The following is a 19,932-nucleotide window of genomic DNA, read 5'->3' as shown; positions in this document are numbered from 1 at the left end:
ATATTCTCCATAAAAATTACAAACCACAGATTCAAAAATATGCCAACAAAGTAGATAAATAAACTATCTTCTTCTCCAAGTGGATCATAAAATGAGAGAATACCCATGCCCAGTAACAAAATTTTCAACTAGTTTGCTGTTTAAATTGTTTTCATTTAAATGAAGAAAAAATGCAATTTTTAGGATTTAGAATAACATATTTGTAGGTTTTTATAGCTTACGAAAGAACACTTTTCACATAAATTACCTCAATTAGTTTAATATTTTCACTTTCTTTGTGAGGTAGAAATATTATCCCTATTTGGTAGGTTGACTAAGCTTAAGGATCCACAGCTTATTAAAGGAGGATCTAGAATGAAACTTGGGAACTTGGCCTCGATATCCTGGCCATTTGCAGTGTGACTTCAGTACCATTAAGACAAAGGATAAAGACAGCGGATCAGGAAGGAGGATGGTCTCAGCCCAAACTGCCATACTGAAACTGGACTTCAATAATAATAATTCTAGGAAGAAATTGTTCCCTGGGGATCTACAACAACAGGATGTTACTGTTCAACCATTTGAATGCATGAGTCCAAACAGAAGGTAAAACTTGCCAACCAAACCAATACAAGAGGATACTATGGTCCAAAACAGCAAGACTGTGCACAGAGGAAGGCCCAATATCACATAAGCACATGCACACTAAAGGCACAGGTTGCAAGCATGATCCTTCTTTCCCCAACATTCCAGGCAGCAGCCTTCAGTGCTCTGGGACCGAAATCTAGTTAGCCCTAGTGGCCAAAAAGTGGTACCATCAATCAAAGCAATGAGGACATAAACTGGCATTAAGAAAATTTCTGTTCAGCGTCAAGAGCTATATGGCATAGGCAAGGTCTGAGATGGCAGATGTTTTAGTCAGCTTTTTTGCTGCTGTGACTGAAAGGCCCATCCAGAACAACTATAGAGGAGGAAACATTTATTTAGGGGCTCATCATTTCAGAGATCTCAGTCCATAGACAGCAGGCTCTATTGGGGGTAGGGGTGGAATCTAAGTGATGTAGGACATCATAGCGGAACAGTGTGGCAGAGGGAAACAGCTTACACAGTGATCAGGAAGCAGAGAGACTCCACTCTCCAGATACAAAATGTATACCCCATAGCCCCTCATGCAATGAACCACTTTCTCTAGCAACACCTCACCTGCCTCTAGTTACCACTCAGTTAATCCTATCAGGAATTGATTCACCAATTAAGTTAAGGCTATAACCTAGTCACATCTCCTCCAAACCTTCTTGCATTGTTTCACACATGAGCTTTTGGGGGGACACCTCAATATCCAAACCAAAATAGTAGAAGGTTGCGTCTTCCATATCTTCAGTGCCTATGGTGCTGGACAAACAACAAGAAAGAAACCTGAGCTGCAAATCAAGAGGCACCATAGAAAGGCATTGGATTGAGGCTGGGGTGTAGACCATTGGTACAACAGTTGCCTAATGTTCACAAGACCCTGAGTTCAATCCCCAGCGCTGAAATAAAGGAAGAGAGAAAGAGAGAGGGTTCTTCCACACTGACTATTCACTAGCACCCCACTCCCTGCCATGCCTTAGCTCTCAGGGCCTTAACACAGGAATCATAGAGGTTTTTAAACTAGCTCTAAAGCTTTCCTCAGGTCATATATTTCCAGCCCCTAGCTAAGGCTCAAGCCCAACAAATACTAACTTACTAAATCTGGTTCTATTAACCAGGTTTCCCATTTAGTAAAGGTTTGATCTGGGTGAATTAATAAGCCACTCTAAGCTCAGTGTCTTTCTGTAAAATAATCAAGTCAGCATCATTTCAAGGTTGTGAAGATTAAGTGAGATAATATTTGTAAAGCGCTTAGCATTAAATTAATGATGACTTCTACAATAGTATAATATAAAACAATGTTCACAAAAAGCTAAAAGCTAGTGTCCTAAATGAAATCGTTTAATTTTATTTTACTTTCTAAGAAGAGCTGGCTTATACATGCAGAAACATAATGGCTTTAAAATAAATGTTCACCAACTAAAATAGATGCCAGATAGATATACATAGCCAGCCAGCCATCAGATATGAACAATCTATTTAAAAGCAAAATTTAAACTCACCGTGTGAAGAATGAATGGAAACTGTGCCTTGGTACCATCAAAATAGACACCTTGCTAGACTAGAGGTGTAGCTCAGTAGTAGAGCACTTACCTAGCATGGGTGAGGCCCTGGATTGGATCCCCACACAGCATATAAATATATATATGGGGGGGGTGGGTGTATACGTGTATGTGTTTGTGTGTGTGTGTGTATACCTAGACACCTCACCACCTGTGAGTAACATGAAGGTAAACATCTATAAAAATAATATTATAACTACAAAATTATATTTGTTTTATTTGGTTCAAATATCTAGTATCAAAGATGTTCCGAAATTAAATTGGTAAAATAAGGATTAGTGATTTATCACTTCTTAGTAATTTTTGACTATTGAACTAAATGTAATTAACACACAAGTTTCCAGGGTAATAAAAAGATCATTTCTTCACTGCTCTGCAAGGAGTTTCATACATTGTTAGACTCAATATTAAAACTCATTGCTGGGCTGGGGCTGTAGCTCAGTGGCAGAGTTTTTGCTTAGCATGTATAAGGCACTGGGTTTGATCCTTAGCACCACATAAGAAATAAATTACTAAAAACAAAGACATTATATGTCTCTCTACAACTAAAAAAAATGTAAAAAAAATTCATTGCTAAGTAGTAAATGGCCAAATAGCTTGTTATAGAAACCACCATTCCCCCCACAGAATAATTTCAAAAGCTGGAAACAACACACACAAAAAAAGGTATCTGAAAGTATCACTGGGATAACAGCCAAGCCATGAGAAATAGCCACCTGAGAGAAAGGAGATAAACTACTGAGTCGACAATCTGGGAAGTTCTTCCTCTCAAGGCATTTGCCAGCTTATAGGTTTACAAAGCCAAGAGGCTAAAAGCCAAGCAGAGAGCGTAGCTAAAAGGCTGGGAACCAGCGCTGCATGTTTGGCACTCTTTCGGGCTGAGGAAAGGAAGGAGGAAGAATTGTGTAAACATCTTAGATTTCCAGATAGGACACTGGAAAGACTTGACTTTAGAAACTGGAGCAAACCGGCAGCTGACAAAGCTCTCACAAAGCCCCACACCCAGCTGACAGCTCATCTCAGAATTGATTAATATAACAAACCCCCACACTAATGCCTGCAAGAAAGCACAAGTAAACCTCCTCTGGAGGAAAATAAAATCATCCAGGGCCTCAAAGGACTTCTACTGTTCATACACAATGTCCAGCATTCAATCAAAATTACAGGGCATACAAGCAACTATAGGTCTGCTGCTAAGCCTTTGTTGAAACTGATGATGAAACTTTGTGACTCTCTGTCCTAAAATGCCTACAAAGATCTACAAATGTGGGAGGGCCAAACTTTGCTTGTCAAAAGAAAATGACAAATATTCAAGGATATAGCTGGGTTGGCCCCAGCAGCATTTCAGCTTTACATTTTAAAAAACAAGCTGGGCATGGTGGCATATGCCAATAATCCCAGCTACTGAGGCATGAAAATTGCACGTTTGAGGCCAGCCTAGCAACTTAGTAGGAACAGCTCCTCACCCTACAAAAAAAGAGTAGCAAGAGTCCCTCTGAGTGGATTCCCTACTCTGGTACTGGAAGCAAAGCCATTTGACTCCTGGAGATTGATTACGCTAAGCTGAGACCAGAGATGCTGCCTGGGGTGCTACAGCTATTCAGCCTCAGTGCTGGCCATGCAGAAGCAAAAGCAGATGCTGTTGTTCCATTCAGAGGACAAAACTCAGACTTTGGGGTAGTTGACAATTGGCATGGCTGTTTGGTCTGCCATGTGGAAAACTGCAGCCTGTCAGATTATAAAGAGACCCTTCCAAGGCAAAACAACCCTGGAAACAAATCATGGCTGCTAACTGAACGCATATGTAGATGTTCCCAGTAAGGACCAATTCTTTGATGGGATCAAGTGAAATCAAGCTGCTGGTCATTATGGCTCTCCTTCTAATGCAGGGGCCACCACTATGTGACAGACTGGGGGCTCCTACCAAAAGCTGACCATTTGTCTTACAAGAGGAGAGATCATAGTGCTAGCAGCAATACCCTCCTGCTCCTGAGACTGGCTCTCAGGGTTGTCTCATTACTGTTGATACTTTATCAGGTGACTGGTCCTCTGTGTCCAGCCATACCCTTGTGGTCCTTGAAACTAACAATAGACTGATTGCCCTACTTTTTCTCCTTCATCTGTTTCTACATATTTTAGTAAGGCATTTTAATCATTGAATTCCGCTGAGAAGATATCCTCGTCTTGGCCACTTTTGAATAATGATCAAGACAAAAGGGGTGGGAAGAATGATTATAGGGTGATTTCGGAGTATTGCAAAGACCTATTTTGAGAACTGAGGATTCTGCCTCCAACAATGCTGGATACCAACCACCATCTTTCCCTCACAGCACGCCCAGGCCAGCCTGGTGGGCACACCCTCCAGGGGGCAGCATAGCTGAAAGAGGCCTCAGGGGTTCACATTTAACTGTGGTTAACTTGTATGAAGTTTCCTTGTTTCTCTGGTGCTGGACCCTTCCAGATGAAAGGTTTAGGTGTAAGTAGAGAAGAAGGTAAAGTTGGAGCTAGATACTCACATTCCTCCACCTCCACAAAATGCCCGGATTTTTGTGGAGATGAAGAAAAAAACAACAACCCAGGCTCTGGGGAAGGAACACCAAAAGGGTGGAGGTGGAAAAACATTATAAATTTTTGTTTTTTCAATTGCCCTGAGAGCCTTCCTCCATAAGGAAAACATCCACCCTGGTGTGGCAATCTAAACCGCTCTAAGATACACATGCTATTTACATGGGTCTTCTGGGACCTATCTGATGGCTTTGAACACATGGATATATCAGAGCAGCAGGGGAGGGCCCCACTCCTGCATCTTCCATGCAAGGCAGCTCCTGACATTGTCCTCATCCCCATTCACTTCATGCGCAGACAAATGCCACAAAGAAAAAGATGCACAACTTGTACTATACAGTTCATAACTTCTGTTCATCAAAAGACACCATGAAGGGTGTGTCTCAGTGGCAGAGCACTTGTCTGGCATAAGTGAGGCACTGGGTTCAATCCCTGACCCGCAAAACAGACACAACAACAACAAAGACAACCACTGAGATGGTAGAAAGGAAAGACGCTAGGAGAAAATATCTTTAACACACATCATTGACAAAGGACTCATATCTTCATTTTATATGTATGCGTGTATGAGTGTGTTTGTATGTATGTATGTGTGTGTGTAAAATTCTAATATTCAGTCATTTCTGATGTACAAAATTAATAATTTATTACCTTAACACTTATAACTCCTACAAATCAATTCAATAAAAAATGGATAAAGATCAAATAAGCACTTTAAAACAGAGAATAGCCAAACAGTAAACAAGTAATACCAAGAGTTGAGAGAATGTAGAGGATTTTTTTTTTTTTTGAGGTGCTGGGCATTGCACCAAAGGCCTTGAGTGTGCTAGGCCACTGAGCTACATCCCCAGACCCTTTTCCATATTTTTTTTTTGTTACTGGATACATAATAGTAGAATCTAATTTGTCATCACTTATATGTACATGCACATGATATAACAATACAATCTGTTAAAATTGTTCCTCAGTATTTCCCTTTCCCTCCACCCCACCCTCCCCTGGTCCTTTTCTTCTTCTTTACTGATCTCCTTTTGCTTTTCATGAAATCCCATCCTCCACATCTTTCTTTTCCTTTAACCTCTTCAGTTTCCACATATGAGAGAAAACACAACCTTTGATTTCTGAGTTCTACTTCTTTCTCTTAGTATAACAGTCTTAAGTTCCATCTATTTTCCTGAAAATTACATAATTTCATTCTTCTTTATGAATGAATAAAACTGCATTGTGTATATTTACCATACTTTGTTTATGCATTCATCCACTGATGGACACCTATGCTGGTTCCATAGACTGGATATTGTGTATTGTGGTGCTACAAATATGGATATGCATGTACCACTATAGTATGATGACTTCAGTTCTTCAGGACAAATACTGAGGAGTGGTATACTTAGGTCATATGGTGGCTCCATTCCTAATATTTTGAGGAACCTCCATACCTATAGTGGTTGTACTAATTTACCATCCCAGCAACAGTGCAAAAGTAAGACTTTTTACCCATGCCCTCTCCAGCATCTACTGTTATTTGTATTCTTGATTTCTGTCATTCTAACTGGAATAAGATAAAAATCTCAGTGTCATTTTGATTTGTTTCTTTTATTGCTAAAGATCTTGAACAATTTTAAAAATTTATTTGTTGGTTATTTGTATTTCTTGTGAGAAGTGTTTAGTTCATTTGTTCATTCATTGATTGGGTTATTTCTTTTAGTGGTAAGTTTTTTAAGTTCTTTATATATTTTGAATAATAATCCTGTGTCAGAAGAGTAGCTAGCAAAGATTTTTCGCCCATTCTCTCTCTTCACATTCTAAATTATTTCCTTCACTATGCAGAAGCTTTTTTAATTTGATGCTATCCAATTTATTAATTCTTGGTATTATTTCCTAAGCTGCTGCTTCTTGAGGAAGAAGTTGTTGTTTGCACCTATATGTGCATGACCAGAGGCCAGTAATCATATTGTGGTGCAGATAAGGTGAGAGTGTAAAGTTGCTACTGAAAGGAGACACATTTTCTTTCAGGAGTTTAAAACTTTCTAGTCTAATTCCTGGGTCTTTGATCCATTTTGAGTTGATTTTTGTGCAGGATCAGAGAAGGATCTGGTCTCATTCTTCTACATATGGATAATCAGTTTTCCTAGCACCATTTTAAGACTGTCCTTTCTCCAACATATCTTTTTGATACCTTTATCAAGGATCAGATGACTGTACCTGTGCAGGTTTGTCTCTGTATCTTCTATTCTGTTCCACTGGTTTATGTGTCTATTTTTATGCCAGTTACTATAGCTGTTATAATTTGAGATCAGGAATTGTGATACCTCCAAGTATTGTTGTTTGGGGGTTTTGTTATTTGTTTGTTTATTTTTTACTTTTTTGGTTTAGAATTGCTTTGGCTATTCTGGGCCTTTTGTTGTAAATTAATAAAAGAACTGTTCCATCTAGAAAAAATACAGAACCATTTTTTCTAATTCTGTGAAGAATGCCATCGTATTTAGATGGGAATTACACTAAATCTATATATTGCATTTGGTGATATGGTCATTTTAATGATAATAATTCTTCCTACCCAAACATGGGAGGTCTGTCTTCTTCTGCCTTCTTTAATTTCTTAAGTTTCTACAGTTTTCATTAAGAGGTCTTTCACCTCCTTGGTTAGATTTATTTCCAGTTTTTTTTTTTGAGGTTATTATTAATGGGATTGTTTTCCTTCTCTGCAGGTTCATTATTGGTGAATAGGAAAACTATTGATTTTTGCACGCTGATTTTGTAACCTGCTGTTTTGCTGAATTTGTTAGCTCTAGCAGTCTTTTGGTGGAGCTTTTTGGGTCTTCTAAGTATAGGATCATATTATCTGAAAACAGTGATAATTTGAATTCTTCCTTTCCTATTTTTATCCATTCTATTTCCTCCTCTTGCATAATTTCTGGCTAGAACTTTATACTATACTGAATAGAACTAGTGAGACAGGACAGCCTTGTCTTGTTCAAGAGAATGGCATTCTTACATGCTGCTGGTGGGAGCATCCTTGTAGAACTATGTAGGGCATAACACAAGCCATCATATACAAGAAACCAATTAACCCTAAAAATTGTTCATCCATAATATTGAAATTGAAATATATATATACACACACACACACACACTCACACACACACATACCCATAAATACATATATCCTTTGAACAACTTCATTTCTGAGTATGCATAATCAACAAAAGGTATACATGTATGTACACCAAATGACTTATGTACAAATTTTCATAGTACTATTTGTAATAACTCCATATTAAAGACAACCCAAATGTCTATCAACAGTAAATTGGATAAAGAAAGTGTTGTATACTCACTCAGTAGAAACAAAGAAATGTAAAGGAACAAACTGCAACATCTAACAATATGGATGAATCTTATTGGGGAAAAGAAGCCTGACATAGAAAAAATGCAGTGTGGGCCTGGGTATATGAAGTTCATAACTGGGAAAAAGTAACTAATGGTGTCACAAGGAAGGATGGTGGGTACCCCTGAGATTAGTTTCTAGAGGCCTGATCGTGTCCATTGCTCAGTCTAGATGCTGATCACAAAAAAATTTATTGACTTTGTGAAAATACATCAAGTGTCACACTTGTGATTTATGTACTTTTCTGTGTATAAACTACACTCAGAAAAAAAGAGTTTTGTTTTAATTTACTTTAAAATAACAGTATTTAAATAATCTCTAAAATATTAAAAAGTAAAAAAAAATCATTACAAATATGACCCTTGAACAGTACTGGAGGCATTACATGACCAGAGGCCAGAAATCATATTGTGGTGCAGATAAGGTGAGAGTGTAAAGTTGCTACTGAAAGGAGACAATGTGGTTTATCGTGAGGAACAAATATTAGGTTGGTGAAAATAAAATTACTAGCTTGATGAAGGAACTAGATGGGTCAATACTTATGTCTATCAAACCTGCCAAACTTTTCATGAAACTCCCTCATCCACAGCACCCACTGTCTTGCAGTTGATTCACAGATCCGTGACAGGCCAGTGATTTTGTCTGACCTTAACATATAAACTGAACAATCAGATTCTATCTCACAAGAATATGAGACTAAATAAATAGAGATGTGCTATGATAAAAACTGAAATTAAAAAAAAAAAAGCAGGGCCATTTTCTTCCCTGAAAATGAGCCACATCAGGTGTTTGACGGATTGACTTCACCACTGTAGGAAGAAGAACTTGCTGATCCAGGAAAAAAAAAAAAAGACAAGAAAAATGGAATCAAAATGTTGAAATCAGTACCATGGCAGGTATGGCAACCTGAAATCTGGGGAAGCAGAAGCTATGAGGAGACAGAAACAGCGGGAATTAACAAGACATCAATACACTGAAAACCAGATCAATCAGGAACATCATCCAAAGAAGAGATAAGTCCCAATAAGGTAGAGAACCATTCACCCTTAGATTACCTTACAATATTTCTCACTGTCCCCCCACACTGAGATGTGACCTTTATTTAAGACAATCTCAGTTCATATTTCTCCCTTGCAATCAAAAGGGCATAACACAATCCATCATATACAAGAAGCCAATTAACCCTAAAAACTGTGCCAATACTAGAAAAATGAACTCCATTCTTGATAAATGAAGCCTTGGCAATTGCCTTAAAATAACATTGTCTAGCTGTTGGTCCTCAGGATTGATTCTGAAAAATGAATGAAACATTGGTTTATAGATAATGTCCTCACTGTTGCAAAGCTGTGCAAAGCACTGAGTGAGAAGCAGCATCCACAGCAACAGTGGCCAAAACTCATTCTTCACTCTAAATGGAAGACAACTCAATGAGTTTGGTGAATAGACTCCAATTACAAAAAGAGATCTTTCAATGAGAGATCATCAATAATCTAATTGCCCCATAGAATGGGGTCAAATTATGAAAAATTCTTTCACTGTGATCCTGGTTAAACAACTGACTTCTTCGTTTCTTTTCTTTAGGATTTCACACACTGGAATTTATTGGAAAGTTAATTCTACCATTTTATATCTTCACAACAACTGTCTTTGGTTTGTTCCTTTATTATAGCATCAAAGAAACAAAAAGATGACTGCCATTATGATAACATTCATTCTAACAGAAACACTATAACAAACTCTTTCCAAGAGAGTTCTTTTCAGAGCTACATCTAGTGCAATCTTCATTGCAAAACAAGACTATGCCAAAGAAGAAAAGAAAAAAAAAATTTAATGTACAAGTGAAATAACACAATGTCTGGGACTTGCCTTAAGATAAGGGGGAGGGGGAGTGCATACGGAGGGAAACAGACATAATAAAAAATGACAGAAAGCTGAAGAGTTTGAAAGTTGGATGATGGCATTCTGTAAACTATTCTATTTTGTATGTGTTAAAGAATTTTTTAAAGTGGAAGGATGGAAAAAACTTCCTAAGTGTTCTTAATAATGAAAGCAAAAAAGATGAAAATCAGAGAAGAATTGTATTGGAAAGTAAGTAACAGAAATGCTAGTTGACGAATGTGCTCACTGCTTGCCCTGTGCCAGGCCCTATGCTAGAAGCCTGGCCTGGATTATTGCCCTCACAACAACCCGGTGAGGTCAGTGTGGTCATAATCCCCATCCCCCAGGCTGAGAATCAGGGTTAGAAAGAGAAATTGTTCAAGATCATGTCTCTCGAAGGTAGTGGAGCCAAGACTGAAAGCTACACAGTTTAACTCCTGAATGAACCTCCACCTCACCTGGACATGGATATCCTTAAAGGTAAAAGAAAGCAAATTCATATTGGATATCAGTGGCCTCCAATTCCTGTGAATCACTAGCATTGTCTCATCTGGATACTTCTGTAACGAGTGACACTGTTACATAAGGGGAGACCAAGTTATCACCTCCCTGTTCCCCCATTGCTAACCCCAGGAAAGCTCCAAGCTCTCAAACCGGCGTCTGTTTGCAAGGACTAACCCCACTGTTCTCATTAGTCACAAGAATGGCATGGGCTCATAAACACAGTTCAGGAAATGATTCAAGCATTGTCTAAATTAAATCAGACACTGGCAGAATAAGACATCTCAGGAACCCGAAAATAATGCTGAATACCAGCAGCTAGAATCCCTCACATCTCTGCTGTATGATCATCACAAACCTCAGTAATGTCCTATCGTAAGTATTGGAAAAGTGAAATAGTGGACAACGTTCTTTAAAATGAAGCACAAGATAATCAATAAGTTTTATTTTTAAGCATAGATTGTTTTTATCTCATTTTATTTGTATCTTCTTAAATCTTATGAGAATTAGAATTCTATTTAATGTACTCTGATGCTATAATTGTTCTTATATAAACCTCCCCAACATTTTTTTGGGGGGGGAGGGGATTGAACCCAGGGGCACTTAACCACTGAACCATGTCCCCAACCCTTTTTATATTTTATTTTGAGACAGAGTCTCACTAAGTTGTTTAGGGCCTTGCCAAGTTGCTGAGGCTGGCTTTGAACTTGCAATCCTCCTGCCTCAGCCTCCCCAGCCACTGGGATTACAGGCATGCACCACTGCACCCAGCTAGACAACTCACACTTTCTTGTTTCTTCCTTCACAGTTCAAAATCAACAACAACAAAAGGCTTAATAGTTAAATAAATACATATCAACTCAAATTTGGGTTTGTTTTCCTGCCTTTTCTTTAAAATTATATATGGAGTATTTTGCAGTCACTGTGAGGAGTTTCAGGGAAAATTATTTGAACCTTTATTTTTCATTGAATCATAAGCTTTTAAAGTGCCAATAAAAAGGAAAACTATGAGAACATGTGCTTTCTGCATCTCTGTTCCATCTACCAATGCCAATATTTTCTGCAAAAACAATTTTAAAAAAACACAAAATCTGCTACTGTTCTTTCCCCCCCCAAAAAAAAATATATATCACAATCATATTTCAACTCCTTGGGCAAAAATAGTAACATATATCCTTTGGTGGTGCCAAATTAATGTATTTTAACTCAATCAACTAAAATTTAAATGTTACACCAATGGAAATATAATGAATAATCTGGAAGACTGGTGAGTTTTTAGAAGGGCCAAATATTACAAAAGAGTCAAATATTTCACACAGTGCTACGTCCATACCTAACAAACATTATTTCTAGTTTCATTTACTAAGATGTTACCTACACAATCATATGTTACTGAGAAATACATCATTCAGTGAATTCATTTAGTAGACATTACAGTGTGCTTATACAAACCTAGATGGTATAGCCCACTGCAAACCCACACTGTGTGCTACAGTTACTGTGGGGTACGCAGTCCATTGTTGATTATGCAGTGCAGGGCTATTTACAAGGCTTTATTTAAGGTAAACAGATTCCAGAGAAGAATTTATACTTCTGTAATTATTAAATAGAATCATTACATGTCCTTAGTCCTGAAAAATAAAGCTCCCTCAACTATACAGATTAGATTGTAACTCACCTCTTTGAAATGTCAATGATACACAGAAAATCTGCAAACCCCCATCATATATAACTGCATAAACAGTTTAATATTCAATGACTGAATGTAACAATCTTAATAAACAACACACACATACAAACACACATTCCTTTCTTATAAGATAAATAAATAGGCATAAAAATACCAAGTAACTTTAAAGTTGTAAAAATTAGGATTTAAGACCCAAACAAATCCATTTGCCAATCTGCTTTATTTTATCAAAAAATAACCTTAAAGAATAAGATTTTCTTTTCTATAAAATTTAAATTATATTGACTATAATATTGACTACATTTTTAAGTAGTATTGGAGAATGTGGATAAAATCAATTTAAAAATATAATATGTATTACATAGATAGCAATACAACTGGTTTAGTAAACTATGATTTTTCTAATTTTCAACTTAAAAAACTTATAATAAGCTACAATAATTTTCTTGCTAACAACAAAACATTTGACCATCACAAATACTCTAGGTTTATTATCCAATGTAAGGTCTCTATTATTCAATTCCAAAAGAAATAAAAAAGTTATCATACATATTTTTCATCACTCAATAGTGCACTCAATTTTTCTCTGAAATTTGAAATAGTTGTTACATAATAAACCCATAGAAAAATAATCATCAAAGAAAAATAGTTTTGAGTACATCTATCACATCAAAGACGGATTTTCCTATGTTGAATTCTCAATAATAAATACAATAATCTGAAAACAGTAGGTCTGGTGTAGTCAAAATTAAAATAACTAAATTTTACTAATCAATGAATTTCTTTTCTTTGCTTAATTTTAATGGAGGAACAATTACAAAGTATAAGTAATAAATTATTTTGGTTCTCCAGATTGTATTTTTAAACATCTTATATGACTTAGCATAAAAATTTATTCCATTTTCCCTTCATTTGTGGTTAGTAAGGAAAGGTTGAAAAGAAAACATGGATTTGTTTATTAAAATCAATTAAACAACATGAACAAAAATGAAAATCCCCCATCCACACTCTATACCCTTGCAAATATTTAAGAGTTTGCATATAACTCTGTCTAATTTAATAAAAGGATTAAAATCTTTTTCTTGTAATCAAGTTAGGAAAGTTAAAATAAGGTGATAGGAAATAATAGTAATGAGGTGATAGGAAAATAATATAAACGTGAACCCCTTTTGAGATTAAATCAATATGCTTAATTCATCACAAATATGACAAGTATCTACAGTACACACTTGCAGAGCTAAGGAGATACCCACACACACACACACTAAACAAGGCAGTTGGGCTGTAGAAACTTTAACATCACTAGAAGAAGAAGAAGAAAGCAGGCTTTGTTCCTGTATACATCTCTTGCTAGCAGGCAAGACAACTACTTAAACACACCAGACTAATTGGGATGTGTGCTTTTAAAAAAAATAATGATATCTATTTTTCAATATCTTTATTCATTTATTTTTATATAATACTGAGGATAGAACCCAGTGCCTCACATGCACAAAGCAAGCTCCCTACCACCGAGCCACAGCCACAGCCACAGAATATGTACTTTTTACACCAAGTACAAGTACCTACAAAGGTCCATCTTTGAAGTAAAGGAATTCCCAATGAAATTGTTTGTTTAAAAGTAAATCCCAGGGGGAGGGAAGAGGGCAAGGAAGGGAATAGTACCAGGATGGAAATGGGGAAAACTATGTTATATTTATTTATGAATATGTTAAAATGAACCCCACTGTGATATATAACTACCATGACTAAAAAAAAATTGTTTTTAAATTCAAGTAAGTCAAATTTTTCTATGAACATATATTGGCCAACAGTTGTATTTCTCAAGAATTAACAATAGTCATTTAAATAGTTTTCAAAGGGCAATATAAATGAACAAAATAGTGATTCACACATTACATTCCCAACTCCCATCTCATCCATATTTTCCATTTCCTAAAGATCAGTGGTAGAGCGCTCACCTAGCACGTGTGAGGCACTGGGTTCGATCCTCAGCACCACATAAAAATTAATTAATTAATTAATTAATTTAATTAAAAAGGTATTGTGTCCATCTACAACTAAAAAAAATTTAAAAATCAGTTTTAGATACAATCTCCTTAGCAAGGCATTCTATGGCATAGTTAGTCTTCATATCTGGAGTTGGACTTTAATTAGCTACCTAGAACTGGTCTAACCTCAGTATTAACATAGGTAAAAATAAAAATGATGATGATGACAATGGTCTCCAAGAGCTAAAGTGAAGTTTAAATTAGATGAAGTGATGGAGGATAATATTTCAAGCACAAAGTCAGACATACAGAAGGTACTTAAGAAATGCATGTTCCCTTTCTCCTTAACACCCTTACCTATAATGAGAGGGAAGTTTTTCATTTCCCATTAAATGGAGCTTTCTTAAGAAGAAGTGCTATCCAGACACATTTGGAGAAAAGAAACATCATTTTGGCAAAAAGGAACCACTTAGAAAACCAAATTCACTGCGATTATATCAGTATTACTATGCCAAAAAAAAGTAGTCACCATATAAGGCTGATAAGAGAGCCTAGCAATCTGCCAAGGAGTCTCAAGGGAAATCTTGAAACACTAAGAAATTCATGAAGCAGTGTATATTTGGAAAGTGACAAATACCTTTCATTTTTTGTTTGTTTGTTTTGTTTTTGTTTTCCCACATAACTGGAAACAGTTTTAGACAAACAGCTAAAAAAAAGAAAAAGAAAAAACCTTGGATTTTTTTCTTTTCTTTGGTCAACCAATTTACTTTGAATCATTATTTAAATAAAGCAAAATAATGAGTGTTTTCATGTAATTACCATAAAAACACAATTAATTATAATTTTAAAATTAGAAGTAGAATTTAAACTCTTAAGAATGTTTAGAGACAAGGTATATCAAGAATTACATCAATCATTGTAACTGTTGAAGACACTATATGTCTTCATCCATTGGAAAAGATAAGAATGTCTCTCAGCTGGCATACATCTGTAATCCCAGCTACTAAGGAGGCTGAGGCAAAAAGATTGAAAGTTTGAGACTAGCCTGGGCAACACAGAGAGACCCTATCTCAAAATAAAACATAAAAGGGGCTGCAGAAGTAGTTCCGTGGTAGAGTACTCAGGTTCAGTCTTGCAGTACTACAAAAAAAAAAAAAAAAAAAAAAAAAAAACTCTGTCAATGATGTTACTCTAGGTCTGCATATCTGCTGACCTGATTTTTCAGAATGTCCGTTTCAGTCACCTGCTTGTCCTCAGCTTCTCAGATGCACTGTTTATTACAGATTCCCATAATCTTTAAATCTGTGAAACTGCCTTTCACATCCTCCACAGGCAAAAAGCTCATGCCATCCATTTGAACCTTGGAAACAGAAACTGTCAATATTGGAAGGCAGTTTAAAAATCATGTTATTTCCAAATGCTTAATTTTCACATATTACGACATAGAGATTTCACAGGGTGGGGACGGAGAAAACATTAAGAGATTTGTCTAAAAGAGTCACTAGGCAACATGGTGGAGGAAAACTACTGTCTCTTGAAATCTTATGTCAAGTTCTTACCTTCAACTAGGGTTATAGGGTTGAGGATAGAGTTACACAGAAAGCTCTAGAAACATGTGGAGAAGATGACCTTGAGATCACATCCTCCCTCAAGCTCACCAGTCACTCAGGTCCATGACTCCTCAGAGTTTGAGAGGATTCAATCATAACAGAAACACAATTAACCCAAAGGGAACCAATGGCGTAAACCGTAGATTTAATATAGCGTTTCTCCTTCTTTCTTATTTCCACAACATTGTCTTATTAATTCTTCAAACACGCCCAGATAGACAGCCTTATTATGACACAGAGATTAAGCATTAGTCTGCTGGGCTAACCCAAGTCACCAAAGCATGTCTAACATAAGACAAAATTTAAGAGACTTCCCAATCCTACTTTGAATCTATTCTGGAATGGTGGCTTCTCTACATCTTAGTTTTAGATTCAAATATTAAAGCTTCTAATTTCTTACATAGAACCTTTCATATTAAAGATGCATAAAATGACTGAGAAATGGTCATAACTCACATGATTGTAAACAGAGAAAAAACTTCTCATAAGACCTCTTTAGAACTTCCACATGAAAGTCAAACTATTTGAGAATTCCATTTCTTTATTATTAAAGTCTGACTTAAAGAAAAACTGTCCTGAAGATAAGAATCCAGTATTTTCCAAGTAGAAAAATACCGGTTTACATATAATGATAACAGGTCAGAGAGCTATATAGGTTGTAACAAGTAACAGCTCCCCACCCAGAGCTAAAAAGAAAAAGAGAAATTAAAGTACCTTCTTTTATTTTAGACACAATAACTTAAAAACCTATTTGTTTTGGTTTCTGTGGGGCATTGGTATACACGATTTAAAAAAAAAAAGAATCTCATCAATAGAAAAAAATCTGTTTCCTCAAAAACTCTTCTAATTTAAATTCTAAAATGCACAACCTGAAATTTATGTTTATATTTCCAGTGCTTATACCTGCTAAGTTGGAAATCAGTTTTTCAAATGACTTTGAACATGCCCTCAACCACCAAAGGGCATATTTTTAAAATTTCGGATTTGTAAGTGTTATAACAAGTGTAATCAGTTAAGTTCATTAGTGATTTACAGTGACACCAAAGTGGAAAAAAAAATGAAACTTCTGAATGATCTAGTTTTAACTTCTTTTCATTTTACTCATTGTTTTATGAGCCCCAAGAGGTTAGGTAAGTATCTTCTGCATTATTTCCTGGCTAGCGCCTCCCACAGCCTCTGTAGTCTGCAGCAGATACAGTTTGGTCTGACTTGCATGGAAAATTCAGCTACGAAATATTTTTATTCAACAGCTAAGACAATCAGTCTCCCCGCACCCCTACCCACAAGGTTTGGATCTAGAAGCAAAGTGAAAACATTTGGGAGCGCAAAATTAGTCTGCTTTTATTTTAATAACCAAACGGTGATTGAAAAGAAATATTTTGTATTTGCAGAAATGGAGAACAGGGGTTACTAAATCTAGAAGGTCCCTCCTCCCCACCCTCTGCACACACCAGAAAACTTACAAAATTGTGACCCAGAATTTAAAGCTCGCACTCAATTTCAAAGCATTCATTAAAAAGTACAGAAGCGTCCTTTTAAAATGCCCACATTTTGAAACACAGCAAGAATGTGGCCGACGAAATATTAACCCTAAGAAGAATGGATGGATACACATTTACCTTCATAACTGACCCCATCAGGTCAAATGTTTAGCAAAGTAAACTGACCTAAACCACAAGGACTGGCTGAAAATGACGGACAGGAGTGTCTCTTGGTTTTGAGAACACCGTAAGTTCCCAGCACAGCCAGCGGTCAATCCTCCGCAGGTAAAGAAATCTACAGGCGCCCGCGGGTAAGGGAGAAACCAAACTTTCCCAAATAAGTTAGTTGGGTCTTGCCAATCTAAATCCAACAGGTGTCAAAACACATCATCACACAAAATCCTTCTGAACAAGTTCTAGAAAAAGCACCGGATGGTTAGCAGAGAAACTGAAACGACCCGACCTTCATCAGGATTGGGAAAAAGCCGGGTCCCTGTTCCAACTGATCACTTGGTGGTGGGGTGGGAGAGATGAAGATGGGAGAATCCCGGTATGCCCGTGGGGAGATGCTAGGAGATGTCCTACCACAGACTCTGCAGGGGGGTCTTGGAACACCATCCCTGAGCTCAGTTAAACCCCCCTCTCACCCCAAGCCACACACAAATACATGCTTCCCTAGGGTTAGAACAGCTTGGGAGTGCTGAGGTTACAGACTGGGAGACTGAGAAGGGAGGGTGTGCAGTACCTGCTTGTCCAGAGTGTCCCGGGCCCCTCCAGGTCCGGCGCCGGCCCTGGGTGGCGCGGGAGTCCGTTCGCAGCTACAGCCCTCCAGGAGGTACATGCCCGCCGGGCGGCCGCTCTGCTCGCCCTCGAAGTAGAAGAGCACATTTTGGTAAAGAGCAAACCACTTCTCGTGCCAGCGACTCGCCTCCGCCGCCTTCTTGCTCAGGAAGCCGCGCTTGGTGCCCTCCTTGCGTGCAAGGAAGGCCAGGTACAGGGCGTGCCCCTCGTTGTAGCGCACGCTCTTCTGCATGTTGAGAAGGCTAGGGAGGTTCGGGTGGCCTCCCGCTTCACCCCAGCCTCAGGGCCATCGCTCGGCAGTCTCCCCCGAGGGCACGCCCGCTCTGGTGCTGGCTGGCGTAGGGCGCCCCCTTTCCCGACACAGCGCGCAGGGCACCCTGCCCGTCCCCGAGGAGCGGCCGCGCGCGGGTCTAAGAGGCGCAGAGCAGGGTCCGGGACACGTTCTCCGCCCAGATCGCCGCCCTACCCTCGAGACGAAAGTCGCCCGAGCCTGGGACGCCTGGGTGGAGAGCGGTCCCCGAGGGCGCCGGAACCCGCCGCCGCTTCGCCCAAAGTTGCGGGAGCCGAGCCCCCGCGGCGGGCTGGGCGGTGCGATGCGCGGCAGCGGAGAAGGACTGTCCTCGGGCAACGCGCTCCGGGAGACAGAAGGTAAAACGTCACGTGGGAGATCAGCTGTAATCGGCTTGGAGACCGATTTAAAGGGCAAAGTCGGCGCAGTGGCGTGGCGGCGGCGGTGGCACAGCGCGCTCACCCCAGTGTGGGCTTTTCCCTTTCCTGCCCTGGCCCAGGCCTCTGCCCCAGCGCCGCCCGGATGGGGCAGAAAGCTGCAAGGTCGAGGAGCCAGGAGGCACCGCACACCCGCTCACAGGCACAAGGCGTGAGTGCACACACACAAAAAAATACACTTACATACACATAGACAAATGCATACTCACAAAATGCACACTTAGACCAATACATTCACACAAACGCAATGCGCACATACACACAAATACACACATACAAATGAACATTCATGCACAGACACATACATGCGCACACTCACAGCATACATTTGCACAAATACACATTTACACAATGGTCACACTAATACAAACAAGAATACACACAAATACACATATAGAAAATGTCACCCACAGTATGCACTTCTTTTTACAAAAGTACAAATACACACTGTTATGCAGGTAACAACACACATGCTCGCATTGAGATGCTGGCTCAAACACAAACTCACACACAACATATACTCATATACACATTTGCAGTCATACACATTAACATAAACAACACAGACATATAAACCTATTCACAAACAATACAAACACCTTGTTATACACAGACTCACACAAGCAATCATAAACACATATACAATGAATATGCATACACACATTCACATACAAACACATGTACAACACATCCACCCCAAAATTCTTATACACACACATAGCAGATAAATACAAATTCACACAAATCCATAAATTTACACAGACCCACTAGTACACCACATGCCCACACTCACTCCCACAGGTATGTTCCCATGGCAGTAGGAGTCCCAATGTGGCCTTTTATAAATGGCAACTTGGGCTTTTCTGCTTGTAGTGTTTTAAATGAACAGGGAAAGTTAATGAGAGCAGCCCAGTATTCCCAAAAGTCATCAGATATGTTTCTTCCTCTTGGACACAGCAATCTTGTTTTTTACAGGATTAAAATAAAATAAATTTTCAGTGCAGAGTTTTCAAACAGGAAAAAATAACACCAAGGGAGACATTACTGACTGGCCGGGGCAGAATCCATCCCCAGAAGCCAAACTATCAGGCTCACTGGATACTAGGACAGGAATTCATTTGATTAAC

General features: G+C 38.3%; 1 protein-coding gene across 3 annotated transcripts in view; it reads right to left on the bottom strand.

Moving 5' to 3' along the window:
- The window catches only part of Rasgrf2 (Ras protein specific guanine nucleotide releasing factor 2), a 244,732-nt gene extending 225,920 nt beyond the window's left edge, over positions 1–18,812 (bottom strand). For 2 of the 3 annotated variants that reach the window (XM_078044465.1, XM_013366590.4), the window contains exon 1: positions 18,024–18,810. In XM_078044465.1, the coding sequence (XP_077900591.1) occupies positions 18,024–18,311 (288 nt within the window). In that variant the 5' untranslated portion in view covers positions 18,312–18,810. Of the gene's footprint in view, positions 1–18,023 lie in introns of all 3 variants that reach the window. The other variant, XM_021724529.3, reaches the window with a different exon arrangement.
- Positions 18,813–19,932: the final 1,120 nt, after the last annotated feature.

This window comes from Ictidomys tridecemlineatus, chromosome 1 (genome assembly GCF_052094955.1).
Source record: "Ictidomys tridecemlineatus isolate mIctTri1 chromosome 1, mIctTri1.hap1, whole genome shotgun sequence".
Lineage (NCBI taxonomy): Eukaryota > Metazoa > Chordata > Mammalia > Rodentia > Sciuridae > Ictidomys > Ictidomys tridecemlineatus.
Note: the sequence above shows the minus strand (reverse complement) of the source record. Positions and strands in the feature narration are given on the sequence as shown.